Source organism: Tinamus guttatus, unplaced genomic scaffold, assembly GCF_059628265.1.
Source record: "Tinamus guttatus ecotype Peru unplaced genomic scaffold, ASM5962826v1 Tinamus_guttatus_pri_ptg000650l, whole genome shotgun sequence".
NCBI classification, from domain to species: Eukaryota; Metazoa; Chordata; class Aves; order Tinamiformes; family Tinamidae; genus Tinamus; species Tinamus guttatus.
The window spans coordinates 863,591-889,746 of NW_028289184.1; the positions used below are offsets into that span (position 1 = coordinate 863,591).

General features: G+C 51.8%; 1 protein-coding gene across 5 annotated transcripts in view; it reads right to left on the minus strand.

The window, feature by feature from the left end:
• The window catches only part of DLGAP4 (DLG associated protein 4), a 139,829-nt gene that overhangs the window by 5,936 nt on the left and 107,737 nt on the right, over nt 1-26,156 (minus strand). For all 5 annotated transcript variants that reach the window (XM_010225621.2, XM_088536052.1, XM_088536051.1 and 2 more), the window contains 2 exons: nt 1,557-1,918; nt 82-173 (listed from right to left, as the gene is read on the minus strand). In XM_010225621.2, the coding sequence (XP_010223923.2) occupies nt 82-173; nt 1,557-1,918 (454 nt within the window). The remainder of the gene's footprint in view (nt 1-81; nt 174-1,556; nt 1,919-26,156) is intronic.

Sequence of the window (26,156 nt, forward strand, 5' to 3'; positions counted from 1 at the left end):
GCCAGGGAGAAGGTCCAAACGTGGGGAGCGCAGCTCCAGGGAAAGCAGCAGGGATTACAAACATCTGCATCTCTCACTTACCGCCACTCGTCCTCTACCTGCACCCCGATGGACTGGAATTTGGTGGCTGGCGGAGGAGGCTCCTCTTTTGCCGCTGGCTGAAGGCAGTCAACCTTATTAAACAAAAAAAAATATAGACAAAAACAGACACAAGAACTTGCTGCTGGAATCCACGTTTGGGGAGCAGGAGGAGCTGCACAGACAGACAGCAATGGGCTGGGAAGGGCTGGGTATTCCCGAGGGAGCAGTTGTGCAGGTGGCAACACCACAGGCAAGGACCAAGCTACATGAGGGCAGCAATCTGCTTCACACGGACAGCAAAGTCCAGGCTCCTTCCTTTCTCTTGGAGATTGACACCCTCCTCAGCTCTGGATAAGAGGGTAAGAGATTTCAGGAAGGGAATCCAGGCAGTGAGGCAGATACCTTAGGAATAGTCTTGAGTAGAGAGAAAAACTGGGGAGGAGGTGGCCAAGTTAAGCAGCCTCTGCAACAAGAGCTCCCTTGCACGCCCTTCAGCAGGTGCTGTATCCCACCAGCCACACAGAGAAGCCTTCACTGTAGCGGGCACCGAACTGTCCAGCCAAGGAGAGGCTAACAGAGAGCCCGGGTGTCACCGAGGAGGGACAGCGAGCACCAGCAGGGCTTCCAGCACGAGCAGCACTCGCTGCCCTCCACCGTGGGCGGCATGGGAGGCTCCGGCCTAACCACTTGAGCGTGGAGGATCTTAAACCAACTGCAGCAAAGGCACAAGCCCGAGGGTGAAAGAACTGTGAGAACAGGGATGCAACAGCTGAAAGGATCTGCGACAGCCCTGCATGGGTGCACGCACGTTGTGGCCACAAGGAACACATGCTGCAGTAGGACTCGCCCAAGGGCTGAAGTTCCTGTTTGTGGGTTGTAGCCTGCAGCACTCAATGAGACCTTTGGGACACACAGGTAGCTCAGTAGTTGGCTACCTACACCTGAGAAATCTGTCCACACCAAAGGGCGACAACTGCAGATGACTTCAGAAAATGCTTGCCAAATAGAGCATGGGTTTACCCTGCCTGGGAGAACATTGCACACCACACGGCACATGCAGGCCCCAGGTAGGAGCGTCTGCCTCAGAAGAAAGTAGCCCCTAGAACCACGATGGACAAGGAGCAAGATGACTTTAAATAATACATAGTGAAGCCCACAGTATCAACACATGCATATTTGCAGAAAACAAAAACAAAACACCTCTTTGAGGGAAGAGGCTCACCCAGTTAACACTTCCAATTGTATCAGGAAATACTTTAGGACAAAAGTAAAAAGTCAGTTATTTCTTTCTGGCCTGTAATAAGAACACTTTGCTGTATTTCACCTCTGGGTGCAGGGTAAGTCAGCTCTACAAACTACTTAATTTCTTCAGGCATTTTGGGTGGCCTCAGATGCCCGCCTGGCTACACAGAACGCACACACTAGACAGATGGGTTAAGGACATGCCTTAAAGCATAAACCAAACTGTTCCATACTTGTATTCCTATAGACGACAGCTTTCTTTTGGGGACGTTCTCCGCTTTAGGCTCCTCGCTAGTCAGCGTCCCTTTGTCGCTTTTCAAAGTTGCATTTTTCTGGGATGCCTCCGGAGTCTCCCTGGCTGGAGTAACCACGCTGCCTCTCGTCACGCTGGGCGTCCGCGTGCTGTCCAAGCTGTCCGAGGAGTTGCTCAGTCCTGACTGGCTGGTCACCTCGCTCTTGTGGTCCTGGCTGTCCAGGTAGGTGTCCTGTGCCGACTCGGTGCTGCTCTGCACGGTGACAGAGATGAATGGCTTGGACGTGGTCCGAGGTGGCACGGGAGGTGGAGTCTTTTTATATGCCACTAGGCATGATGAACCTGCATTGACGGAGGTGGGAAGAACAGAGAATGCGAGAGACAGATCGGAGTGACAGAGGCACAGTAAAAGAGAAAGAAAAAGCAGGTCAGTTACAACATTCGAGAGACACCCCCCAAGCAGAAGCTCGAGGCAGAAACAGAAACACAGTCTACAGCCAGCAGCTCACACCAGATAACCCGAACCAAAGCACAAGGGGAAGCAGAAGGCAGAGCCAGAGCTAGCTTGCAACAGTGCAGAGAAACACTGATGTGTGAAAGGGTGGAAATGGAGAGGAGATACAGAAAAGCCTCCCAATAATGCTACAAGGTTTGGCAGGTGCAGGCCTCTATGAAGGAGGAACTTGGGTTAAACCCTGTGCTTTAGCATCCCAGAACAGCCGAGTGTCTCAGCAATTTGTTCCCATCAGTTGTCAAGTTCCAGTGTCTGGACCACGGTGGCGTGCCCTTTTTTTTTTTTTTTTTCTCCTACAAAAATGGAAAGAAGCCATAAAATCTGTTAGATGCTGATGTTAGGCATGGATGTCTGAAGTACTTTAGGAATCTAAGCTGCCACATTCCCATTCATACGCCCGGAGATGCCTAGAAGCACTGCAACAGCCTTGCTGAGCATCCACGCGCCTGGCCAGGGCATCGGGAATGTCTTCGGCCTGAACGGCAGCGTCTTCTGCAGCTCCGATCCGGGAAGCACATCCAGCCCTTCCCTCTGCTCACAGATCTGCAGACCTACCTGTAGCGCCCAGGCGGGAGGCAGCGCTCCAGCCCTATCGCTAGGACAGTTACCAGAAACACTTCAGAAACCCCCTCTACCAGAACTGCTGCCCAAGCAGATCACACCACGGCCAAGCTGAGCTTTGAGCAGACCCCATGAGACACTTGTGCCTTCCAGGACCCACCGGAAGAAAAGCACAAAGTCCCAGAACACCAGAACTTGGGAGGGCATCCAGCTCCCAGCTCCGGCCACATGGATCGGGCTGCTCGGAGCTTTGTCCGGGTGAGTTCTGAACATCTGAGGATGGAGTCCCACCACCTTTTGGGACCGTATCCCACTGTTGGGCCACGCTCACTAAGAGATTTTTTCCCTCCTACTTGTGTAAAGCCACAAGCCTCAGCTTTAATGCTGCAGGTATTAAGGCATGAGCAGTGCAAGCAGCCGCACACTTTTGCGGGAATTAAAACTGACTGATTTTTTTTTTAGATATCAAGACTAAGCACCCTAAGACAAGCAAGAAGAATCAGGGCTCTGGCTGGCATAGCCAAGTCTGTATCAAAAGAGAAGGGATAGATGGGATGGAGGCAGCAGGAGAGAGGCAGGAAAAGCTCCTGCAGAAGGTGCATCCGTGCAGCCTGCACAGCACAGCCAGAGTAGTGCAAAGGGGCGCTGAGAGAGGGAAGACGAGGGCTGGCCCGCATTAAACACCAACTCCTGAGCCCACATCCAGGCCCTTGACCCGCCTGCCTTTCACAGCACAAACCCGGGTGTGGGAGTGACGCCAGGTGCCTCCAGCCCCACAAAGTGCAGCACAAACTGAGCGGTGCCCCGACCGCCACAGGAGCGGGCCCAGGCCCCAAGCGCTCGTCCTGGCCCTGTTACCACCACCTGCAGGATGGGCTTCCACAGGGGGACCCCTGGCTGAGGAATAACCAGAAAAAGCTGTTTTGTTTGGGGACCGGGTTCTTCAGCTTCATCAGATCCTGATGTCTATGCAGTCACAGAACAGTGTACTACCCTGGTAAAGCATTCCGCATGCAAGCGCAGCTGAAACAGTCTTGTCCCCAAACAGAGCCCTCCCCAAACGCCCTCTTGGCACATTCTGAAATAACTCAGCTGCCACAGACACCAACTTGCCCACAGAACACCTCTGAAGGCTGCTCTGGCAAGTGAAGGAAAGGAGCAGATTGCAACCCCAGACACACACTGTGGGAAGCACAAGAGTGACTCAAGCACTTTGCTCCTCTGCACTCACAGCTCCTACGGGAGCGGAGCATCCCGCAGAGCTGGCGACACTGCCGGAGCTCCGGGAGGTCGGAGTCCCACCAGCTGCGACAGCGAGAGGAGAGCCCCCGAGTGTTCCACAGGCAGGAACGAGAAGGATCCATGTGGGCGTTTGGCCAGCGCCGTCCACCACAACAGCAGCAACTCAAATCCCCCGCGCAGGTCCTGGGCCAGGTCCAAGGGCTGCTCCCTAGTGCTCACACTGTGCAGGAGGGCCCCTTCGTGAGCCTCGGTCACACTACCGGAAGGGGGTGAAGTTCACCTTGCCAAACACCACTGTACCAGGAGCCTGTGATGGCTCTCACCGAGAACAAGCAAGAGCCACCCGCGTAGGCAGGTGGCCTGTCCATGCGGTCCTCTGGGTAGGTACCTCTTTCTCAGCCCTCTCGCGTGGCCTCTCTGGTCTCTCCTGTGCACAGCCCCAGAAGGCAGCGGTGTCCGGAACCGCCGGCGTGCCCTGCCACCCAACAGAGAGTCTCCGTGACGCTGCCGGGCACGGAAGCGGGAAGGGCTCGTGCTCTGGCACAGCTCTCCCAGCTGCTGCTCACATCCACAGGGCTGTTCCGTAATTAGCCAGATCAATCAATCGCTCTCCCAATATCCAACACTGCATCTAGGCCAAACAAGAGGCAGGCGGCCCAGCTCTGCCTAAGCAGCCGTCATCTCAGTACAGACAGGAACAGGCAGGATTTCCTGTGGAAGATTGGTGGTGCTTGGGGTCCCAAGGCTAAACTCCAAATTTAACATTCAACCTACCAATAAGAATAACATTTGTGGCGCCTTATACAGAGGGAAGTTGCAGCTTCCCATCTTATCCAGTTTCCAGCAATCCCTTCATTGCATCCTGCTCAGCTGAAGGGCAGCACAGATTGTGCTAAAAGGGAATCCCAAAGCAGCAGCAAAGTGTCCCCATGAACATAAGCATGAGGTCCTGAGTGAGCTAAAAGAAATGCTATAAGTCCAGTAACCGATACGGTGAGGAACACAAAGATCAGGAGCCTGGAACAGCTGGGGATGCTTCAGAGACGAGTGCAACTAAACATTCACCCTCCTCAATCATTCTGTGACCATAAGGCGGGGACACTCGTTGTGCAGCAGAGCCAGAGTCAACACTCAACCTAAAATGGGCTTAGAAGGCCGCAGTTTGAGTAAGCCCATCCAGAACACAACCTGCCATTCTCCCTCAACACGGACCCCAACTGAACTCCTGAGTTTCCTTGCATCTGTGGGGAAGAAGCAGGAAGGCTTAAAGAAGCTAAGAGCATCCTGATGTTCTGGCAATCGCAACGTGCTGCTGCAGCAACCAAGCAGGTAGCACCCAGGTGGCCTGCGAGCAGGACACCTCCTTACTCTGCTGTTTGCCCTGGGCTGCAGCACCATGAAGCCAAACCTGAGCACCAGCCAACATTCCAAGGAGGCGCCACAGAAAATAATACATATTATTTTATATATATATATATATTTATTATTTTTTATCCAGAGACCTCCTGACCCCCAAACCTGTTGGGCATATTCTCCATGTTCCTCTCCCTCTCCTTCTGGAGAACCAGGCAATTGCTCCTTGAAAGATCGAGGTGCAGGAGTCACAAAAGTAAGTTAAACAACACTGTTCACTCAAGGGGCCCCAGGTGAAGCACCAGCAGGCTGTGCTCCCCTCTCCATACCTGGCCACACCACAGAGGTATTTGGGTTCAGATTTAAGTATCGTAGCTGCTGTCAAGTGAGCATCTGCAGTGAAGTGCACGGTTATTCTGCTTTTCCTGCTGATTCAGTGCAGCCTGGTGGTGTTTTTAATCTCTCTCAAGGATTCCAAGGATCTTCAGAAGTCATCCTTCATTTTTAAATTCTCTCAAAAGCCCCAGATCTTTCCCATTCACAAACATAAGCCAGACTTGCCCTCAAGCATACTAGCAGGGCTCAAACTGCTATTGCTTTCCTGCTCCATACAACCCTTCTCCACTGGAGATCCGATAGAAGAATTCTATTTCTTTGGGCATAAAATCAATATAATCTGGAAATAGCCCTTTCTACAACAAGGTAAGTTCACTTGCCTCTAATAAGACACTGCAATAACCTTCTGGCAAACTAGAGCAGCCACCAGTTGCATTAACCCCACCTTTGGGCTTGTATTTCCAGCAAGGTCTCAGATTAAAGGACTTGCATTTAGAGGCAGTTTTCCAATGGGACATGAAACGGGAATAGCCACATTCCTGTTTAGCTTCTGATTTTCCATGAACCTAGAGAATGTTGCAAAGTTGAGGCGAGAATGAGCTATGGGATGTTTTATTTGCAGAGAGTCCAAGTGAAAATGATTCCCAGCAGCCTCTGAAGACGCTGTGGTTCATAACAACCTCCCCAGACCTCATTTGCTCTTCCTAATGCACTTGTTTTTGTATTCAAAATGAGTGTTTCTAGCCCAGCCTCAGAGGTTACCAGCATGGGGGCCTACCTGAACCTCTGTGGCCTCTATAAAAACTGTTTCGGTATCTTGTATTTTGAGGGTTGAGATTCCTGCACCAGTTAAAGGCACAGATGATGTTTTACCCACATTTTCTGACTGAACAAGAGGGCATGTCCATGCAGATGGAAGGGGGATCCTTGCTGGAAGGATATAAAAGGCAGGTTGGAGCTTCTGGTGCCCTCCCTGGTGCAAGAACAGCTTGGTATTACAGTGCACACACTTCACTGTGGCATTAGCTGCATTTTCACAGCACGGAGGAACCTGTCAGTGGAGGGCAGCAAGCGCAAGAGCAGAAGCCTCAGGTTTAGGTGCCAGCTCAAGAGCATCCACACCAAACCAAGTAGCCTGCCCTGAAGCAGCTAAATTCCTGTAACAGCCTCCCTTAGAGCTCCTAGGATGGGAAATATAAGGGGATTTAGCTCAATTAATGGATTTCTGAAAAAACACAACTCGCCCCCCAAAATGTGCTTCAACTATCTCATGCTCTGATTAAGAGGGCAGGAAGGAGAAAAAAAAAAAACACTAAAGCTCTTCACACTAGTTAAACAAAATGACATGAATGGAAAGCAAAGCCCAGTGACTTAGCTCACTTGAAGGCAGCCTAGTGAAGTGCTACAAATACAACTGGAGAACCCTGAGGGAACAGGTAAGTCTTAGAAAGACTCATCTTCAGAAAGCAAGGGGAGAAAAAAGGAAAGCCACCCTCTTTTCTCCACTGTCCAGAGGAGCAGGGCAGCCTGGCAGTGACCGCAGCTGCTTGGGGCCACAGGGAGCGGAGCAGGGAGGGTTTTAGGGCTCTCCTGCTCTCTGCCCACACTCCACCCCAGTGCAGCCCAAATCCCTGGCAGTTGCTGCCCCCACGAGCACCGGTCTGTCACCGGTGACAGACCTTCCCCCAGCTCAACCAGTGAAACTGACCTTTTCATTGAAATGGAACCTGCCCCTTGCTAGGGCAACCCAAAGGAGGCTCTTCCAAAGCCTTCACCAAGGCTCAAGGGGACCACCTAGAGCATCTGGCCACCCCCAGCAGCCCCTCCGGCTTTTACTGACTGTCACTGCTCTTTCCCTCTAATTGCACAGAGGCAATGCACAAATGGGATGCACAAAGTGCACTCCAGGTGATGCTTGTGAGCAACTACCCTCTCAGAGCTCAAGCACACCCAGAGCTAGAGCCTGCAGGAAAGCACTACCACTTGTGCCCGCACTCACACCACAGTCCTTGCTCAACCCAGGCAACCTAGCACAACTTGGGAAGCCCTCAGTGGAGAAAGTCAAGCTTAGGAAGCTCAGCTTGCCTTATTTCCTGGTCGGTCGGGGCATAGTTCAGCAGCTAGAGCAAGAAACAGTTGTGTCCCCCACTCCACCTCTCCACTGACACAAGGTGGAGGTGATCCTCAGAGACCTCTTCCAGCCGCAACCACTCTGCGAGTCACCTAGTCCAACCCCACTGCACAAACAGGGTCAGGTAGAGCATGTTGCACAGGACTGCAGCCAGGTGGGTTGGGATAATCTCCACAGGAGACTCCACAGCCTCTCTGGGCCACCAGCTCCACTGCTCTGTCACCCTCACAGAAAAGTTGGTCATAGTCAATCAGAACTCCTCATGCTTCAGTTCAGGCCATTGCAGCTCACCCTGTCACTGGGCACCACTGAGAAGAATCCGGACATATCCTCTTTACACCAGATATGTAAAGACATTCGTGTCTTAAGATATTTGTATCTATGCATAAGATCCCCTCCCTCTCAGCCTTCTTTTCTCCAGGCTAAACCATCCATGCTCTCTCAGCCTCTCCTCATAGGAAAGGCTTTCATCCTCTTTCACCCCCTCTGCTGGGCTGGTTCCAGCAGCTCCATGTCTCTCTTGTAGCAGGGAGCCCAGGACAGGACAGAGCACTCCTGATGTGGCCTCACTGGAACGAGTACAGGGAGAAGGAGAATGTCCTTCAACCTGCTGGCAACACTCTTCCTAAGGCAGCCCGGGTACCACGGGCCTTCTTGGCCACAAGGACACATTCCTGCCTCATGGTCAGCTTGTCTGCCAGGACCTCTATGTCCTCTGCAGAGCTGCTCTCCAGCAGGTCAGTCCCCAACCTGTCCTGGTGCCGGGGGTTCTTCCTCCCCAGGTGCAGGGCCCTGCACTTGCCCTTGTTGAGCTCCATGAGGTTCCTCTCTGCCCAGCCCTCCAGCCTCGCCAGGTCCCTCTGAATGGCAGCGCAGCCCATGGGGTATCGGCGACTCCTCCAGCTTGGTACCATCAGCAAACATGCTGAGGAGGCACTCTGTGCCTTCATCCAGGTTGTTGAAGAAGAGGCTGAACAAGATTGGAGCCAGTCCTGGCCCCTGGGACACACTGTTAGCTACAGGCCTCCAACTAGACTTTGTACCACTGGTCACAGTCCTCTGAGCTCTGCCTTGCAGTCAGTTCTCCATGCACTTTGCTCATCTATCCCAAGCTTCCTGAGCTTGCCTAGGAGGATGTTAAGGCAGACCACGTTGAAAGCCTTGCTGACATTAAGCAATATCCACAACTCACTCAGGCAGCCATTCCATCCCAAAAATGCTTTTAGGTTGGTTAAGCATGATTCCTGCTTTGAGAATCCATGCTGACTATTCCTGATAGCTGCTCCATCACCTTCCCCACAACTGAGATGAGGCTGACCAGGATCCACTGAGCACCATGGAGCTCTGGAGGACACCATTAGCTGCAGGCCTCCAGCTAGACTCTGCGCTGCTATTTGCAAACACCCTGAGTCCACCCAGTTCTCAATCTACTGGTGTCTCTGCTCATCTAGCCCACACTTCTTGCACTTGCCTAGGACGATGGTAAGGAACACAGCATTAAAAGTCTTGCTGGAGTCAAGGTCAACAGCATCCACAGCTCTCCCCTCATCTACCCAGCCAGTCATCCCATCATAGAAGGCTCTCAGGTTGATCAAGCATGATTTCCCCTTGATGAATCCTGCCTGACTACTCCCAATACCTTCTTGCTCTCCTCATGCTTAGAGATGACACCCAACATGAGTTGTTCCTCACCTTTCCAGGGACAGAGGTGGCACTGACTGACTCTTGGTTCCCCGGATTCTCTTTCTTGCCCTTTGTGAAGGCTGCAGTGACAGTGGCTTTCCTGTCTTCCAGTTCTCGGACACCTCTCCTGTTCTCTGACTTTTCAGAGATAGCCAGTGGCCTAGCAGGGACATTTGCCAGCCCCCTCAGCACTCCTGACTCCATCACATTGCGACCAATGGGTTTGTGGGCACCAGGTTTGCCTAAGCAATCTCTAACCTGGTAGGGAGTGCCTTTCTCCAGCGCCTCTCTCATATGGGGGGTCTGGGTTTCCTGACCTGTAAGGCCTGGAGCAGAGGTGGCATTCCGGACCTCTGCACGTTTGTCACCAGACACCCACCTCAGCAGCAGTCCCACATCTCCAGCTTCCTGAGACAAGAGGCACAGCTCTAAGCAAGGGCTTAGGTCAGCTCTCCTGACCCAAACAGCTAAAGCAAGTGCCTATTTCCACTTTAAGCAAACAGCATTTCAAATAAGCACACCTTTGAGGGAGGAGGCCTATTAGCAGTAAGTGATCTTCTTCCCACACAGGCTCACAAGCTTCCACGGGGAGCACCCACAAGTCATTCCCGCCTACCAACTTGACCCATATTCTACCTCCCTGTTGCTAGGGTCCAGGTCAAGTTTCTGGATTATATTTCAGCTACCTTGCTTTTCTCTGCAGAGAGAAGAAAATAAATCATGTCTTTGCTTTAAGGCAAGAGAAACACCTACATCCTCACAACCCACACACGAAGAGACAGCCAGAGAAATCAACACAGCAGAGCCTTGGCTGCCTCCTCCTCGCCAACACGAGTAGCAAATGCTTCCATCTGAGGGCTGCACCATTAAACATAAAAGCTGTAAAGTGCAACCAGGTCTTGGCTTATCAGCTGGGAAACAGCTTGCAAGTGCTGGTTGGAAAAAGCGCAGAGGTGCTGCCCATCTGTGCGGCTGCTCCTACCTTGCTCAGAGCCCTCCCACACACCTTTATTTAACATGATGCTGCATAACATTGCTGGCCTATTTAGTTAACCCGTTGTTAACAAACAAGGGACTGCCCTGCATCTGCTTGACCAGTACATGAAGCTCCTGGACATTCCTGTGACAGAAGATCTGGCCCTACCCGCAGAAAAAGGACCTCAGCCTCAGAGGAATCCCTCTCAGATGGCACAGCTGCAGCAAGAGCTTTCTCACAGAGCAGAGGGCTTCCCCGAACACCAGCTGGTTATTTGCAGACCAGCGATACAGCTTGCATCCAAAACTGCACCGCAAAACGCCCTGCAGAGCAATCTGTATTCCCTGCTCATCCGTGACCAAAAAACCCCCTTAGGGTGAGCGGCAGCATTAGCTAACAGCAGAGAGCAGCTACCCGGGATGAACCGGGAGCTGCACAGGGCATGGAGGGAACGCATGGAAGAACATCGCTGCTTCCCTGTGCACTGCACAGTGTTTCCAAGGGCCGTTCCCAGCCCTTTGCGGGTGACGCTACAGGGGGAAAGGCAGAAATGGTTAAGTAGTGAAGGACTGAGAGGGCTGTGTTCTCGTCACGTGAGGGGCTTTTTCCACACAGGGATTGAGTCTGAGCTGCAACTTCGCCCCTTGGAGACTGCTACAAATCCCTACCAGGAACAATAAGCACTTTTATCAGCCTGGGCAGCTGGGGGAGCGCTCCCCACCAAACACCCTCCAAAGCAGCCGCTTGCAAGAGGCCACAAACTGGAAAGAGGCACAAAGCACCAGAGCATGGGGCCCCGGCATCCGGGAGCATTTACCACCCTCAAGCTGCGAATAAGCACCAGGACTCACCAAGACGTGCATCACCCACAACCCTCCCCACAGAGGATCGCTAGGAAGTGTCATGGGTGTGATTCCACAAGGAAAAGCAGCAGTCCAGCTTTGACACAGTTTGGGCATCCGCTCCCACATGGACAGGGCCCCTCAGGTCTCTAGTGTTGGCTCACAGAGTTCACACTGGAATTAGTGTCCTCACACGCACACACTCCTCACAAGAGCAGCCAAGGGAATGAGGAACCATGTTTTGGTGTGCCACGGACCCCCACATCCCCAGCACAGGCTAAATCTTAGTAAGCCAGAGATGTGCTTCCCGTACACAGGTTTCTCCACAAGCTCCCAGAGCCGCCTGCTCATCACCTGCACTTCTGCAGGATCTCCCAACATGAGGGTCTTGAAGCAGGCCCAAGCCCCAGGAGCACAGCAGGAGCCACCCCCCTGCATCCATGCACTCGTGTCCAGGTGCAGAGAGTACCAAACACTTCCACCAAAGGCTGGTTTGTTTTACACAGGCTGGGCGCTGATGGAGACATCATTTAAATTTTTTTTTTTTTGTCCTGACACTGCAGAGTCTCCACTCCAGACAAGCCCCTCCGCAAAGGTTCACAGCAGCTCCAGAACAGAGCACTCGCTCGGAGCAGTGACATGCTGGCTCCGTGAGCCAGGGCTGGCAGGGAGGAAGCAGCTCTCCCAGCCCAGGGGCCGCCCCGAGGAGCCACGAGCCGCCCAGCCGCGAGAGCAGGCGGCTCCTCAAGGCAGCGTTAACGTCACCGGGGCTAACGGCCGAGCTGAAAGGAAAACGGAGCTCCTAGCAGGACAGGGGGCAAGAACGTGGCTGAGGATGGGCATCCATCGGGCTCCTCCAGAGCATTTCCAGGAATAGCATGTGCCGCAAGTCCCACTCCTCCTTGCATTTAAAGGCATTCTGTGGATGTCTGGAAATAAGTATTTCTTCAGCAAGAGGCTGCTGAGTCTTCTACTGCAGAGCACATACGAAGCCTTCAGCGGAGCCAGCTCCGGAGTGTCAGCATTGGAAAGGCCCTGGGAAGGGCCAAGACTGCACAGGGCCCACGGCCGCAGCCGGCACAGGAGCACTGGGCTGCAGGAGCTGCCGTACAGCACCCTGATTAAGCTGGTTATGCTCCAGGTGCTTGTATTTCCTCATCACAGCCGCTATTGCAAAATAAAGAATGGGAAACCTCTGTTTACCCAGTCATATAGCCAAAGACCAAGTGCACTGCGGGTATTAGCATTAATCTTCCAAGTGCTTAGGAGAGCTAGTTTAATTAGGCAGGTCTTATTAATTTTTCTCCAAGCTATCAGTTTCCAGAAGGCCCCACAGAAGCAAGTTCCATTATATATCCTATGAGATACTGTGCATTTACTGCCACCTTCCCTTCCACAGCACCATACTCATTTTCAGGACTGAAAACGCAGCTGGCTTTAGCCAGCTTCCACTTCACCATGGAGATCTAGATAATCTTGGTCTAACTCCTTGGAGCAGCACACCCAGCCAAAAAAGCTCACAGCTAAAAACCAGCGCAAAAGCTAGGCCAAATGTGCTCCAGCCTACACTGACAGATCAGGTTTATTATTTGAAGATTTGCTAGTCTTCAAAGGACAAAAAGCAGGTAACCCCCCAGGACTTGTTCACATGTCAAAGTAGCTTTACTGCAAGCCTGCAAGGTCAGGCAACGCTGCACCCCAAGCACAAAATCCATGCAACAGCCCCACGGCTTGCCCTCCAAAACAGCAGCTTGCCTGCTCGACACGTCCCACCAGCACACGCAGCTATCCTGCAGTACCTTGCAAGCAGCGAGGAGAACTCCAAGCCCAGGCACCCGCCTTGCTTCTCTTCCCAGGGCCTTCACCGGGAGGCAGGAATCTCATGGAAAGCTCTTGGTTAACCAAGCGGGTTGGCGCTGGTTTGCCCGCGAGCCCGGGGAGGTTTTGCAAAGCTGCACAGTTGCTGAGGCAATCCTGGCTCGGCTCCGCCGGCAGAGGAAGTCTGGGAGCAGTGTCGCTGCGTTACCCATTATTTTAAGTGCACCATTTAAACACTGTTCATCGGAGAGCTAGCCAAGAGGGTGCTGAAAATCCCGAGGGCAGCCAGCAGCCTGTCAACACGGGCTCTGCGATACCAGGAACAGAGCTGCACCAGTGTCAGCAATAGCAGCCTTCCTGTTAGCATTTCCCTTCACAGAAATGGGGGTTCTAAGGAATCACTTCATTCCAAGGAACAAGAGCCACTAGCAATTGTCCCGCCTACCTTATGCAGAAGAGCTAGCTAGAGTGTCACCATTACAGGAAAAAAGGGGCAGCAGAAACCATTCCCCTCACTTTATTCACCCCTGTGATTCTCATTGTGCCATTCTGTTATGTCCCAAACAGAGAACTGCTGGTATCTGGAATTCGCCCGGAGGACAGGACCCCAGCTGCTCCGAGCACGGGAAACGACGCTCTCGCCAGCACATTATGACAAACCCTCCCCACGCCCAGACAGCCAGAAGTTCTTTGTAAGCTAAAAACAAACCCCACCCTGTGCCCACAGGGCCGCAGAAACCCGTGTGTCAGCAGGCGAGCAGGGCCCCGCTCCTCCCTGCGCTTCAGCACCCCGCGAGCACGCGGAGCGCCGGCCAGGACGGCCTTTTTCCCCAACGGACATTTGCTGTCAGGCAGCCAACATCCAAGATTTACATCTTCAAAGCCCCTATCATCAAGGGGGTTTAATATGTAGCTGCAATTGTAGCCATTTCCTCCTTTAAATATGGACAAGCCAAGATGTGGCAACATTATGCTAATACTGCAGAATCAAAGTCAGAATCACTGGGAAACCTCTGTTTGCTGAGGCAGTGCACAGTTTTGCATGGTAAAGAAAACCACTCCGTATTCTAGTTCGCAGCCTAACATGGCATTAGTTATAAGATTAAAAAGAGTCTCAGGAGCAAACAAGAAAGGCTCTAGCAGGCTCTATTCTCAAGTCGCTCCCCCTCTTAATTAGCATTAAATTTGACTGTGATTAGCTCTTCCGAGCAGAGCAGGCAGTGCTGCAAACCCCTTGTGCGCTCTGAGGAGGGGATGCAACTCCGCACAGTCAGAACGGGCAATTAGGCAAATGTCCCAATCCTGCCCCTCTGGGCGAGGCACTGGAAAGCTTCGGAGAGCGCAGCTATTACCACGGCTGGAATTCCTGCGCGCTGCTCCGTGCAGTAACTGTGCGCACAGCGAGCTGACTTCATCTGCTGACTCCATTCCAGCGCAGGCCCTGCGGGTCCTTCCTCCCGAAGCGGGAGCCTACAGAGCACCCCAAGTGCTTTCTGGAATATTTTGGCTCCTTGATTCCTCCAAACAACCATCTGATAGAGAGCCTGGGTAGGTCCAAGTTCACAGTGAAAGATAAATCCCAGGCAGGGATTTAGAAGAACCAAGAGTCTTCTCCAAGCACAGCTGAGGCTCTAATATCTGTGACCTAAATAGCTTCAAGACAGATGAGTCTCCATCTCGGCAGCTCCATTTGCTTTTATTAGCTGCTCCAAAAATACCAACTACTGGCTCGCAACTTGAGGAGTCCCTGTGACTCCTGAAGCTGAGGATACAGAACCCACTTTTCTGCCAGAAACGCGGGCAGCTGAGGGAGCCCTGGATTCCCGCACACAGCCCGTACCTGCTCACCCACAGCTGGGACAACCCGGCCCTGCAGCTTGCAGAACCTGCTGTGAAGGTGCTTTGAAGACCTGGTAAACAGAAAAGGGACACCAGGGAGAAACTAATAATGAGTCCTACCACACCAATTTAACAGAGTTTCCAGGCAACAAAACTGGAAGAGACTTTCTTGTTGAGCTGCTTCTCATGCCATTTTCTGTCTCTCATGGCATTCTCACGATCTGCTCTTTTCTCTCTTGCCATTTTGAAGCTGGTATTTGGCATGTCGACTCCCTGGCCTTCCAAGCAGTGCTAGCAATAAATCTCAGGCTCCAGGAGAGATTAAAACTCACTGGAGCATCAGACGCTGCTTCCAGGAACCTGCTCTATTCTGCAGAACAGACTGCTCTATTTTCTTGCCTTGAAATCTCCTGCTGGAAACCTTCTGGGCTTCATTTCCCATCTTGCTTGTATTTATTCCAGTGCCAAAACACTGCTGTCCCTCAGCTCTTCCGAGCTCACTAGTTGCACGGATGCAGCTATGGGGCATTCAGGTCAAACGTGCAGGAATCCCATGGCTCTCCTGCGGGACACACTGCAAACCTGCTCCCGGGCTGCACCTGGTAGCACCGATCCCAGCAGGCGGGTGGCAGGGAACGTTCCCGGCTGCTGCTCTCGCTCCTCCTCCTCTGTTCCATAGCCCTAAGCGAGTGAAGCTAGTCTGATCCGGTGGGAAGCAGGTAGCAAACATTGACTTACGGCAACTTAAGGAAGGCAGCAAGAACGATCTCAGGTCAGACCGTGTTTGAGTGATCCCCAAAAAGACACTTGACTCGAGGTGCTCTCAGGAGCACCTCCCTGCTCAAGCTCAGCTCTGGAAGAGAAACTCTCCTTTGCTCTCCCAGGGCTGGACAAGGCTTCAGGAAAGGCTAAACGAGCCCCTCTGCCTCCCAAGCTGCTCTTTAGTGCAGAGGCTGTAGGCACAGGTCACCGGCAGCCTTCCCGTGGCTACGTGTTCCGAAGCAGAAAGGCCTCCCAACAGGCCTACCCACAATGGTGCCTTCCCTGGTCTCCCCTTCCAGCACGTACAACAGTGCCACAAGGCTGTCCCAGACCCCTGCTTTCATAACAGGCTCCACAGATCAGTAGGTTTATTCTTTTAATTGCAAAGCCCCTGCTCCAATCAAGGACAGAAGCCTTTTGTCAGCTCTCCAGCAAGCCTAAACACAGCAACAAAAGTGGTTCCACAGTGAACCGCAGAATCCACCAGACTTGCTTTGACACAAGTCAACTATGAAAAGCAAATTCAAAATCTACAGCGAGAACGACCCAGTTGCTCAGATCAGTCCCAGGCCTGAAGATCTGCAGGTGAAGGGGCTTTTTGCTCGTGGTCTCCAGCAGTCACCACCACGGCCCTGCTGCCCGGCTGTGCCAGCAGCTCTTTGGAAAACATGACCAGAGATTTCCAGCAGGCAGGTGCTGGGACTGCTGCTCTGTGTCCCTGCCTGTCTCTTCCTTCCCAGTCCCCCTCCCTGCCTGGGGAGGCCAGCTGGGATTTTCCAAGATGTTCCGGGGCGGTAGGAATTGAACTTGTGATGGCCTCATCTTGCTCCCACGTAGACACTAAGAGCAAGGGGCCTTGGGCAGCACTTCAGAAATGCCCACCCTGAATTTCTTTAAAAGAGATATCAGCCAAACCAGACACTTCAAAGGCTGCCCAGGGCTCCAGGTACTTCTCCACTTGGCCAGGGAACAGTTGCTGGCTTGGAGAGAACCACTATGTTCCAGCAGCCTCTCCTCTGTGCTAATTGTCCAGCACCAAGACTGATCTTACGGTAAACAGAGTATGTCGTTCCAAACAAAATGCCCAATCCTCCCAGGGCAGCAGCCAGCTCGGGCTTTGCCCCATTTGCCTCAAGTGGGTGGCTCAGGATACGGCTATGCTCATCACTATGAAGCAAGCTCCAACGCCAACTGGCATCACATCAGCCCTTCTGAGGTTACTCCTGCAAATGCTTCCACTTGTTTTGTCCTTGCAAAACAGAAATTACTGAGAAAAAAATCACACCTAATCATGCAGCCACTGAGCTAGAGCAGGATGCTCCAAGTTGTGGGGTGCAATAAGCTGTGGGACACAAGGGAATCCAAGCACAGACTTGCTGTGGTGGTTGCTTGTCCTGGATAGTGCAGGATTTGTGGCATCACCAGTAAGGGGAACAGAGCAGTCGATCTGCTCGTTCCTGGTACCTGCAATATCAAGCTGGAGATACGAACCCATGCAGCCCTGTCTCTCCCATCTTTGCTGTAAGGCGCTTCCAGAAAAACATTCAAGCTGTTTTAACTACGGTAACCCCACTCAGAGGTAAGTGCACCAGTCAAGTCTCTTGGACGAACGCCATGCCAGAAGAGCTGGGACAGTTTTACTGGGTACCAATTAAAGACACTTCATGATAATAAGCAGCTAGACACCACGCGACTCCCTCGCTCAGGGGAAGCCCCTTCGGAAGGTCGTTCTGAAGCCCCAGCCAAGGGCTAGGTGCAAGTCCCTGAGGAAGGGGTGACTCTGCCAGCAGTCTCCTCCACACGGCTCGGGTCTGGCTGGCAGCAGGAATTGTCCGTGAGCAGGTGATAATGCAGGGAATGAGGTGGCACGAAGCAGGAGAAGGGAGACGTGGAAGGCTGCTCCCACTGCAGCACAGGTGGATGCAGAGCGGGAACGCACGCTGCAAAATGTGGTTTTCTCTGCAATGTATCTGAGGAAACCACGGCACCCTGACAGCTCTGCCACTACACAGCAGCCCATGAGAAGCAACCTTCACCCACTGATGGTCAGAGGCCAAAACAAACCAAACAACTTTGGAGACAAATTAAGAGTCCTACGGCAAGTGAAGAAGGAGGAAAACAGTGGCTGAGGTGGCCTTTTCTGCACAAGTGACCATTCCCCAAACCCACTCCCTGAAGGACCAGACCAATTCCATACTGCTAGCGCTGGTCAGACCAAGAACAAACCCAATCTTTACATAGGGATCCAAGGCTACTCCAGCTCCACAAATGGTCCTGACTTCTGGAATATGCAAAATGCCCATCAGATATCAGAAGAAGCTTCTTATCAACAAGCCTAAATTCTGAGATTAACAAAACTGATTTAACACTGAAGCATGGATAGGACAGTCTCACCTCCTCTCAGTAAAAGATTAAGTCCTGCTATTTCCTAGCTGTAACCAAGAGATACAGCCCAGCTGAGGAAACCAAACAGTAACCAGTTATTTTGGAGACGGCTCCATAAACAGACACGTGGCCGGTGACCTCAGCTTGGGAGCGCGAGTGGCAAGGCCGGAGGTACCGCAGCACTGTCCCCTCCTACCCCAACCACTGCAGCAGGCTCCAGCCCTAGGGTTGTTTAGAGATGTTTCGATAGCTAACTGTTAATTACATTAATTGAGAACATATCTGACTCAACTGCTATAGAGCCTAGTACAACTCTGGCCAGTTTTCCCGGCTGTTCTCCATAACAGGGAAGCCCCATCCTTGGGTAAAGAAGGTAACGAGAGAAGTGAATCACCTCATACGCTTAAGCAAGCTCCTGCTTTAAGGGAATTTATTCCAAGACAGTCTACTGATTTCAATATGATTTGCCTGCTATAGTAGGCTTCATACACAGAAGTCACTGCTTGGAAAGCCTTAAAAAGCTGTGTACAACTCACTCCAGCACCAAGAAAGCAAGGCAGGAGAATAAGAAACACAAACAACAAAGAGAGGGTATTTTATATAGGTTAACACAGCAGGCACTAGTAAGTACAGGATCCATGAACACAATCCAGCCCTGGCTGATCAAGGAAGCACCTTCTACAGACTTACACTATAGACCAGCCATAGGAGAGAGTCAGCTCAGCCAGACCATACCTGTGTCCTCTACTGCAATGTGATTGCTGACACTGCAGCCCAAGAAGGCAGCAGCCAGCACTGGAAACATCCAAACCAAGCTTATAAAAGCAGGTCTGGCAGCAAAAGCCACTCCGAGTCTCTCCTTGCACCCTGTGCTTAAAGCTCTTCACTCCTTGTCACGGTTGGTGCTGAAGAGGCCACCACTTTGGCTGTTGGACACAACGGCACGTCACGAGCAGCAGCTGCAGGGCAGCAGCTGGAGAACTGCAAGTCTATTGACACTCAGCTTCAGCAGCACCTGCCAGAGAAGATTTGCACAATCGGCTGCTTCTCAAGTGGTCTCCCCTCTTTTTTCACCTCAAGAACTGCTGTCCTGCAAGATGTGCAGGTCTCTGGACAGCTCAGCCTCCCCCAGAGCAAGTCAGTGTGGCCATGGGTTGAGGGGTGCTCCCTGCTCAGAGCTGGGGTAGCGGGTCACATGCGATGGCAGTGCTGGAGGGAGCACCTCAAGGCCACCACTCCAGGTTCTTTACACATCTGTAAGGAGTCTTAATCAGTCAATCCTGCACCTGCACAAGGGCAGCCCCATGGCCATGTTTCACAGATGTGGGCACACAACTTCAGGAAGACATTTGGTTGTCAGGACTTAGTTTTCAGGCACCACTATCAACCAGGCTAAACACCTCACATTCCCGCTCTACAGATTCGGTTTGATCTTTCTCTTTGTTTGTCTCTGCAGTTACTATGAAGCAAGCACAATTTAGGGGAAACCAACACAATATGAGCCTGCACTGGAAGCCTTCAAGATCACTTCTTGTTCCATTAAACTACTTTAAAGGATGTTCTGTCCTTTGCCTGCCCAGCAAAATTAACAGTAACCACATTTCCTACTGCTTGTAAAAATCTTCTGAATACACAAAGGAAGGCACAGGAGGATTGTGGCATTTAGAGACTGGGTTGGCTGCACAGCTGACCTTGCACCCAGGCTGTTATCAGAGAACACGGTCAGAAATTTCACTCTTTCACTCAGCAGAGAGCTGCTGTGTAGCTTAATGCAGCAATCCCTGGCAAAAAGGGCAGATTCCCCCGGTATTGGCTCCTGCGTGTCACCGGCTCTGAAAGCGCCCAGAGGAGACGAACCTGACCTAGGAGCAAGACAGAAGTCACAACCTCCCCAAGGAGGCAGAGCTTCATTTTTTCCCTTGTCACTCAGCATCGCTTCACGTACACTGTGACGGCCTGGCTGCCCCGTCCCCATTCCTGCTTTCTGCTGGTGAGTTCCGCAGAAGGTGCTGCACAGCCTAACGAGACAGGCAACGAGCCCTTGTAAGGGAGCAGTTAAGCAGGGGTAGCCTAAGCAGCACGCGCACAGCTACAGTCACAACACAAGGTGGTCCCAGCACCTGTGACTTAGCCATTTATGATGCCTTCAGGAGCAGCAGCCCAGGTTCTCACACCTTGATGCTTAGCAGGCTCCTATGCACCAGGCCAGGTGTGCAAACAATTTTCTGGAAGCATTTAACAATACTAGAAAATTAAGACCTCCTATTCAGGGAGTGTTTGGTTTCTACATGTTCTCAGTGCTGCACATTGACCAGCTTATTGCTCTAGAACTGCAAATGGACTGACCTGGAGATGATTCACCCCCTTGGTGGGCCACCACAGCTAGACAAGGAGGCCTGCAAGGGTGACAGCAGTCAGGCGCCACCCTTGTCTGCTCTTCCATGTGACACTGTATTGGGAAGCACTGTTTGATGTAGCTGGAAAGAGCCCAGGCAAGCACAGGTCTGATTCAGTAAGTTTCCTTTTGGTGAAAATTGGAAAAGAATTGGAAAATTGGACAAGAAGACTTACTGAAGAATAGAGAAGAAAATGAAAAAGCAAGAACAGGACTACATTATCTCTTGCCAATCCCTGATCAAGAGTTGCTAGGACGTGCAAAGACATTTATAAAACATCATGGTGAAACCCAGGGGCTTGATGACTTTGCATGTTTTCATTACGGACTCAAGAGCCCGCAAGGATTTGACAAGTCATCTACATTTCTGCACAATGGTTTGAGCACAAATCTGTAACTCGTTATCCTCCAACCCAGGACAATGTTTGTAGGAGCTCTGCTTACCTTAAACAAGCATACATGGCCACTGCTGCCACAGGATCAGGCAGCTCCAGTTTCAGAGCCTTTATCAGAGATCACAGGCGACAACCCGACTAGCCTCCCCAGGCCCTGGCTTGCAGCACAGCGTGTTGACTCGAGCCCTGAACACACACGTGGTGTCACAGCTCTTAAATAGCTATTGATGAAAGAATGTCTGAACTTCGGTTCTGGAAAGGCGCCTAGACAAAGTGGTAGCAACTTTTGGTTACGTTATCTCTCAGGCAGGAATGCCATTTCCTTTAGCATCTCAGATGTATTTCGTGGGGTCACTCTGGGTGAGCTGTCAGCAGAACACTTGGTTTTTAAGTCTGGATGCTGCTTAGTGCTGTGTGGGTGAACATCCTGAGCCAAATACATTATGTGGAAGTTGACAGATGTGTGTCCTTATGTCTAACCTTCAGAAGACCCTGCTGAAGAACACGCCGATTTGCAGAGTGCTTCCAGGCCTCTACTTGAGCGCGCAGCCCACCCCGGTTTCCTCCGTGGTTCTTCTCGCCGCCCTGCACCGCTCCTCACGATGACTCCAGGCCCGCAGACCAGCCTGGCCTGCGTTCAAGAGCCTTTGGCGAGCGCTGGGAAAGGGGCTGTGCTCGAGATGGGGCTGCCCCTCTGCCGAAGGCAGCCCCAAGGCACCAGGAGGGCAGCAGAGCCCTTCGGGGAAGATCAGGTAAGGGGCTGAGGAAGGAACTCAACCACCCAGCAGAAAGCGAGTCAGAGCAGCAGCAAAAACTAACCACCAAACTGGTGTCACTCCCAAGAGCTGCTCCTATTGGGACCATTCCAGGGCTGGGAGAACCCACTCCCCACCAGCAGGAACCAACTGTTGAATTGGAGGGGAAAGAAGAGCAACCAGACTCCTGCAGAGAGCTGCGTTCCCTCGCGTGCTTCATGCAACAGGAGCAGAGAAGCAGCCTGTGCTGCTGGCACCTTCCGCCAAACCTAATTGGTTATCCAGAGCCCACTGGGGGCGATAACCTGGCCATCAGATAATCTGCTACCTACCTGGCATTCAGGGGTGCCAAAAATCACCACTGGCACAGGAACAAAGCAACCTGGAATTCCAGACCAAGGATTCACCCACCCAATTAACTCCTGTGGGCGCATAAACAAGCTCCATGAACAGGGAACACCAGGCACAGACACTTATTCTGTGAGAACAGCCATATCTCAGCGACTCACCCCTGTAATAAAGGGATTTGTTGGGGATAATTCTCTACTTAGACAAGCCCATGAGCAGAGACAGAAGGCCTAGGTTCCTCCTAGTGAGCAATCTATCCATAGCCTTTAATGGAAGCCTCCACATACCCTGGAATTTGCTGTTTTGCTGTGCATAGGGGAAACAGCATCTTGCTCTTCTCAGAAACAAGGCAGTATTCCACACACACAACTGAACGCATGCTTGAAAAAACATACAGAAGCTTGCGAGTCATGCAGAATTGTAGATGAGCTAGTCGCTTTTCCTGAGTTCCATTCGTTTGCAGACCTCCATTCTGAAAAATCTCATCTCTGACCTTCCCACATTTATTTTCCGCTGCAAAGTAACAATTAGACTAGAAGTGCAAGTCAAATTCCCTCAGTTTGGGGAGCTTCACGTTCTTTGCAGGAATCGGATAAGACAGATAGGACCAAAGTTAGGAGAGTGCTGAAACACTTCCCACCCTCCTCAGCTTTTACCAACACTGAGGCATTTTAGTAGATTATCTTGGGTTGGACAGCTAGTTACATTAAGATTAACAGCACTAACTCATAGAGATTCAAACACAAGAATTTTCCCCAAGAAAAGCACTTACAAAGGGAGCAGGCAAGGGAAAGAACCTTCCATGCTATGAGCTGCCCTAGCCTTTCATCTAAGTTACAGACAACGTGGTTCTTTGATAGGTTTGACAGATCCTTCAAAAAAAAAAAAAAAAAAAAAAAAAAAAAATTGAAAAGCACCAGCCTCCTCTCTGAGGGATCAAGCACCTAAGACCAGGATCCTGCTGCCTGCCAATCTACAGAGCTTAGAGCTGCATTAATATTCCAGCAGGCCATTCTGGGCGGCTGGCACACCATGCCATGCTCTGCACCAGAAGAACAGGGAAAGCAGCGGGTGGACACAGAGACCTCGGGGATGTCAGGCCACTTCTTGGCAGTTTTGGCATTTATGGACACCCCTTTTGTGGGGGAAACCAGAATGATCAACAGAAACAGGAGAAGCTGCTATAGAAAGTAAACTGCTTCTGCAAGAAAAAGCCTCATGCTTGGTTTGCTAGGTAAGCCTAAAACCTTCACACCGTGGACAAGCTCAAAAAAAGCCCCTCTAAAATGGAAAATTCATTATATCATCAGCTTCCACACTGACTGCAGGGAACGTTGAGCTTGGCACGAGGGAAGAGAAGAAGCGGCACCTCCTGGGCCAGGCCGAGCTCTTCCTCGGCAGAGCCACTGCCATCCCCAGTGCACACGTGGCGGCAGCCGGGTAGCTCATGGCCCTTGAGCAGAACTTCCCAACGCGCTTCCAGCTTGCCACGGTAAGGAAGGGGATGCATGCAGGTGAACCTGGAGAAACGCACACACTTGAGGCTTAAAAATCAAGAATTTGAACAAGGTCGTTACATCCTGGTGTTTTTAGCCTCCGGACCAGTTCAGGACGTAAGGACCAACCTCTGCTGACACAAGTTCACGTGTCCCCAAAAGCCCCAGGGCGCCGTCAGCGAGTGCAGCTCCTCCTGCACCTCTGCTGCCCGCTCTCCATCCCGTAAAGCACACTAACCCAGAAAGCAAACAGGCTGCAGGCCAACACATAACACAGCAGTCCGAGTGCTCCAGAGCAGCCCAGAGCAAAGGCAAAGCAAAGCGGAAGGCTCCATGGCAGAAGAGTTACTCAGACTGTAACAGAGCCAGGCTTTACGCCTCGGGCACTGCTATTTTTCTACAGACTCGGTGAGACAGAGGAGTGCTAGGACATGCCATCGCCCTTTTCTTTCCTTCTTGAGCAGGCTCAAATGCTGCAGAAGGCAGGAGTCTCTATATGTGCCACTTAATGAAAGTGCTCACACATTCTGCTCGTGCAGTTATTCCCACATGCAACAGCAGGCCTTAAAGCAATCACTGCGACCTGAGTTTCTGCCAGGATTAACCCAATGAGGACAAACCATCCTGTGACACTCCTGCACCACCATGGCACAAAAAGAACAACTCCCTCCAGCCACTGCCGCCTGCAAGCACTGCTAGCGTGGACGGCACAGAAACACTCAGGCGCTTGCGTTTGCACAACGGGATGTCTCCACCACTGCTGTTCCTATACTGCATCTTACCCTTTTGGAAAGGTTTTCATCCAGCCCTCAACGCAGCTTCAGCACCATTGGTGCACCAACTAGGTCGCTTAGAGCCACAATCACATCCATCTGCTGCACAAACGGGTACTACTGCCCATATCCCAAACAAGTTTTCTAAGCAAGCAAGAGCCAGAAGACAGCGAAAAACACAACTGAGCACGAAACAAATCTTGCACTAGGGAAAAAAAACATCTAGAGAAGGGAAAAAAACCTTAAGAGAAGCAAAAATAAGCCAAAAATAACCAGCCTCCAGAATTATTTATAGACCTGCCTCCCAGCAGCCTAGATATTCACAGCCTTAAAAAAAGCCTCAAAGGGAAGCACACAAACAGCAGCGCCAGAAGAAAGCAGCAAGGGCTTCAAAGTTTCTGCTGGCGTGACAGCAGGAAATGTCCCAATTGTGTCCTCGGGGACACAGGAGCAGCCACACATGGCCGGGCGGGCTGTGCTCAGGTGCCCAAATTGCTCCTTTCCTACGGGAATTGCCACCCTCTGGTGTGTCTGACTCCAGTGATTCCTGCGCTGCAAAACGGGCTGCCTTCCTTTTGCTTTGGTTTGTGGAGTTTCTGTCGCTCTTGGGTTACGCTCGCTTTCTTCCAAGGGGTCTCAGCAAACAGCTGCTCAGGCGCAAGAGGGAAAAAATAAAGTTCTCCAGCTCCATTTGCACCTCTCTGTACCAATCCAGCTCAGCCCAGAGCTGCGCTCCGAGCTGCAAGGCACTTGGCACCGCGCTCGCCCCGCGGGTCGGCCAAGAGGAACGGCAGCCTTTCCGCAAGGAAAAGGCACCAAAACCTGGACGAGTTCCTGAGCAGAAGCATTTTGACGCAGGAGTCCACAGTAGGGCCAAGCGGAGTGACCCGGGAAAGCCTCCGAGTTCAAACAAGGAGAAGGCTTTGCCACCAGATCGTTACTGAGGTGAAAAATGGCCCTCGGTGTGCTGGATTAGCCCAGTGGTTAAAGACAAACGATCCCGTGACACTCCTGAACCACCACAGCACAAAAGAACCCCCTCAAGCCAAGAACTCCCCATGCCATGCTGGCCATCCAGGAGCATGGGCTCGGGGCAGTGCTGCTAGGGGGGCTACGAGCCCACGAGGAGAGCCCTGCGCCCCAGGACATCCCCTCCAGCGTCAGACACAGCGGGTATCCCTGCAGATAACACTGTGGAAGGATGCAGTACCCCGGCTTTAGCTTCTCCAATTTCAGTTGCAGTTTAACACAGTTTTAGATATTCTCACCAGCATCGTAAGCGTGAAGATTTCTTGCACAAATACCCTGCTCAGGCTCTGTTCACAATTAGGTCCTCAAGCACTCCCGGAATATAAAAGAAACACAACACAAATAATCCTTTTAGAAATTTGACTAATCTCATGACAACTTGCATTAGAAATTCCCTTTTATAGACTCCTAAATACCTGCCACTTTAATCAGGCATCACCTTGTCAGCCCAGCTGACAGTCGCGCCACAATTAAGAATTTACCTTTGAAACAGTCACGACTCATATTTTTCTTGGTCAACTTCAAACCAGAGAGACAACACAGAGGCTTAAGCTTTGATCTAATAAAACTAGGCTTAAAGGGAAAAGAACATTGCAGTGAAACATGGACTTTAAGTGCGAGGCACTAAAGATGCACAACACCAATCCTCAACACGTCCTGGATATGAATACTAGTGGGGATTTTTTAAATTTATACATCCTTATGCTGCTCGCCTTTGGAGCACTGCAGCTGGATGCAGCAAGCTGCAGCCCATCCAGGTTATTGCACTGTCCAAAGCTTTTTCCCACCCCCGGCTGGCCTGGTGCTGTGGGAAGGGCTGATGAGCTCAGCCCCGGTCGGGTAATGAGGATAATGACGTTCCTGGGGAAGTGGCAGTGGGAGCAGCAGCCCCATTGCCCCTGCAGCAGCAAGCGCCCCGTGAAAGACCAAGCTTCCCCAGCTTCCCC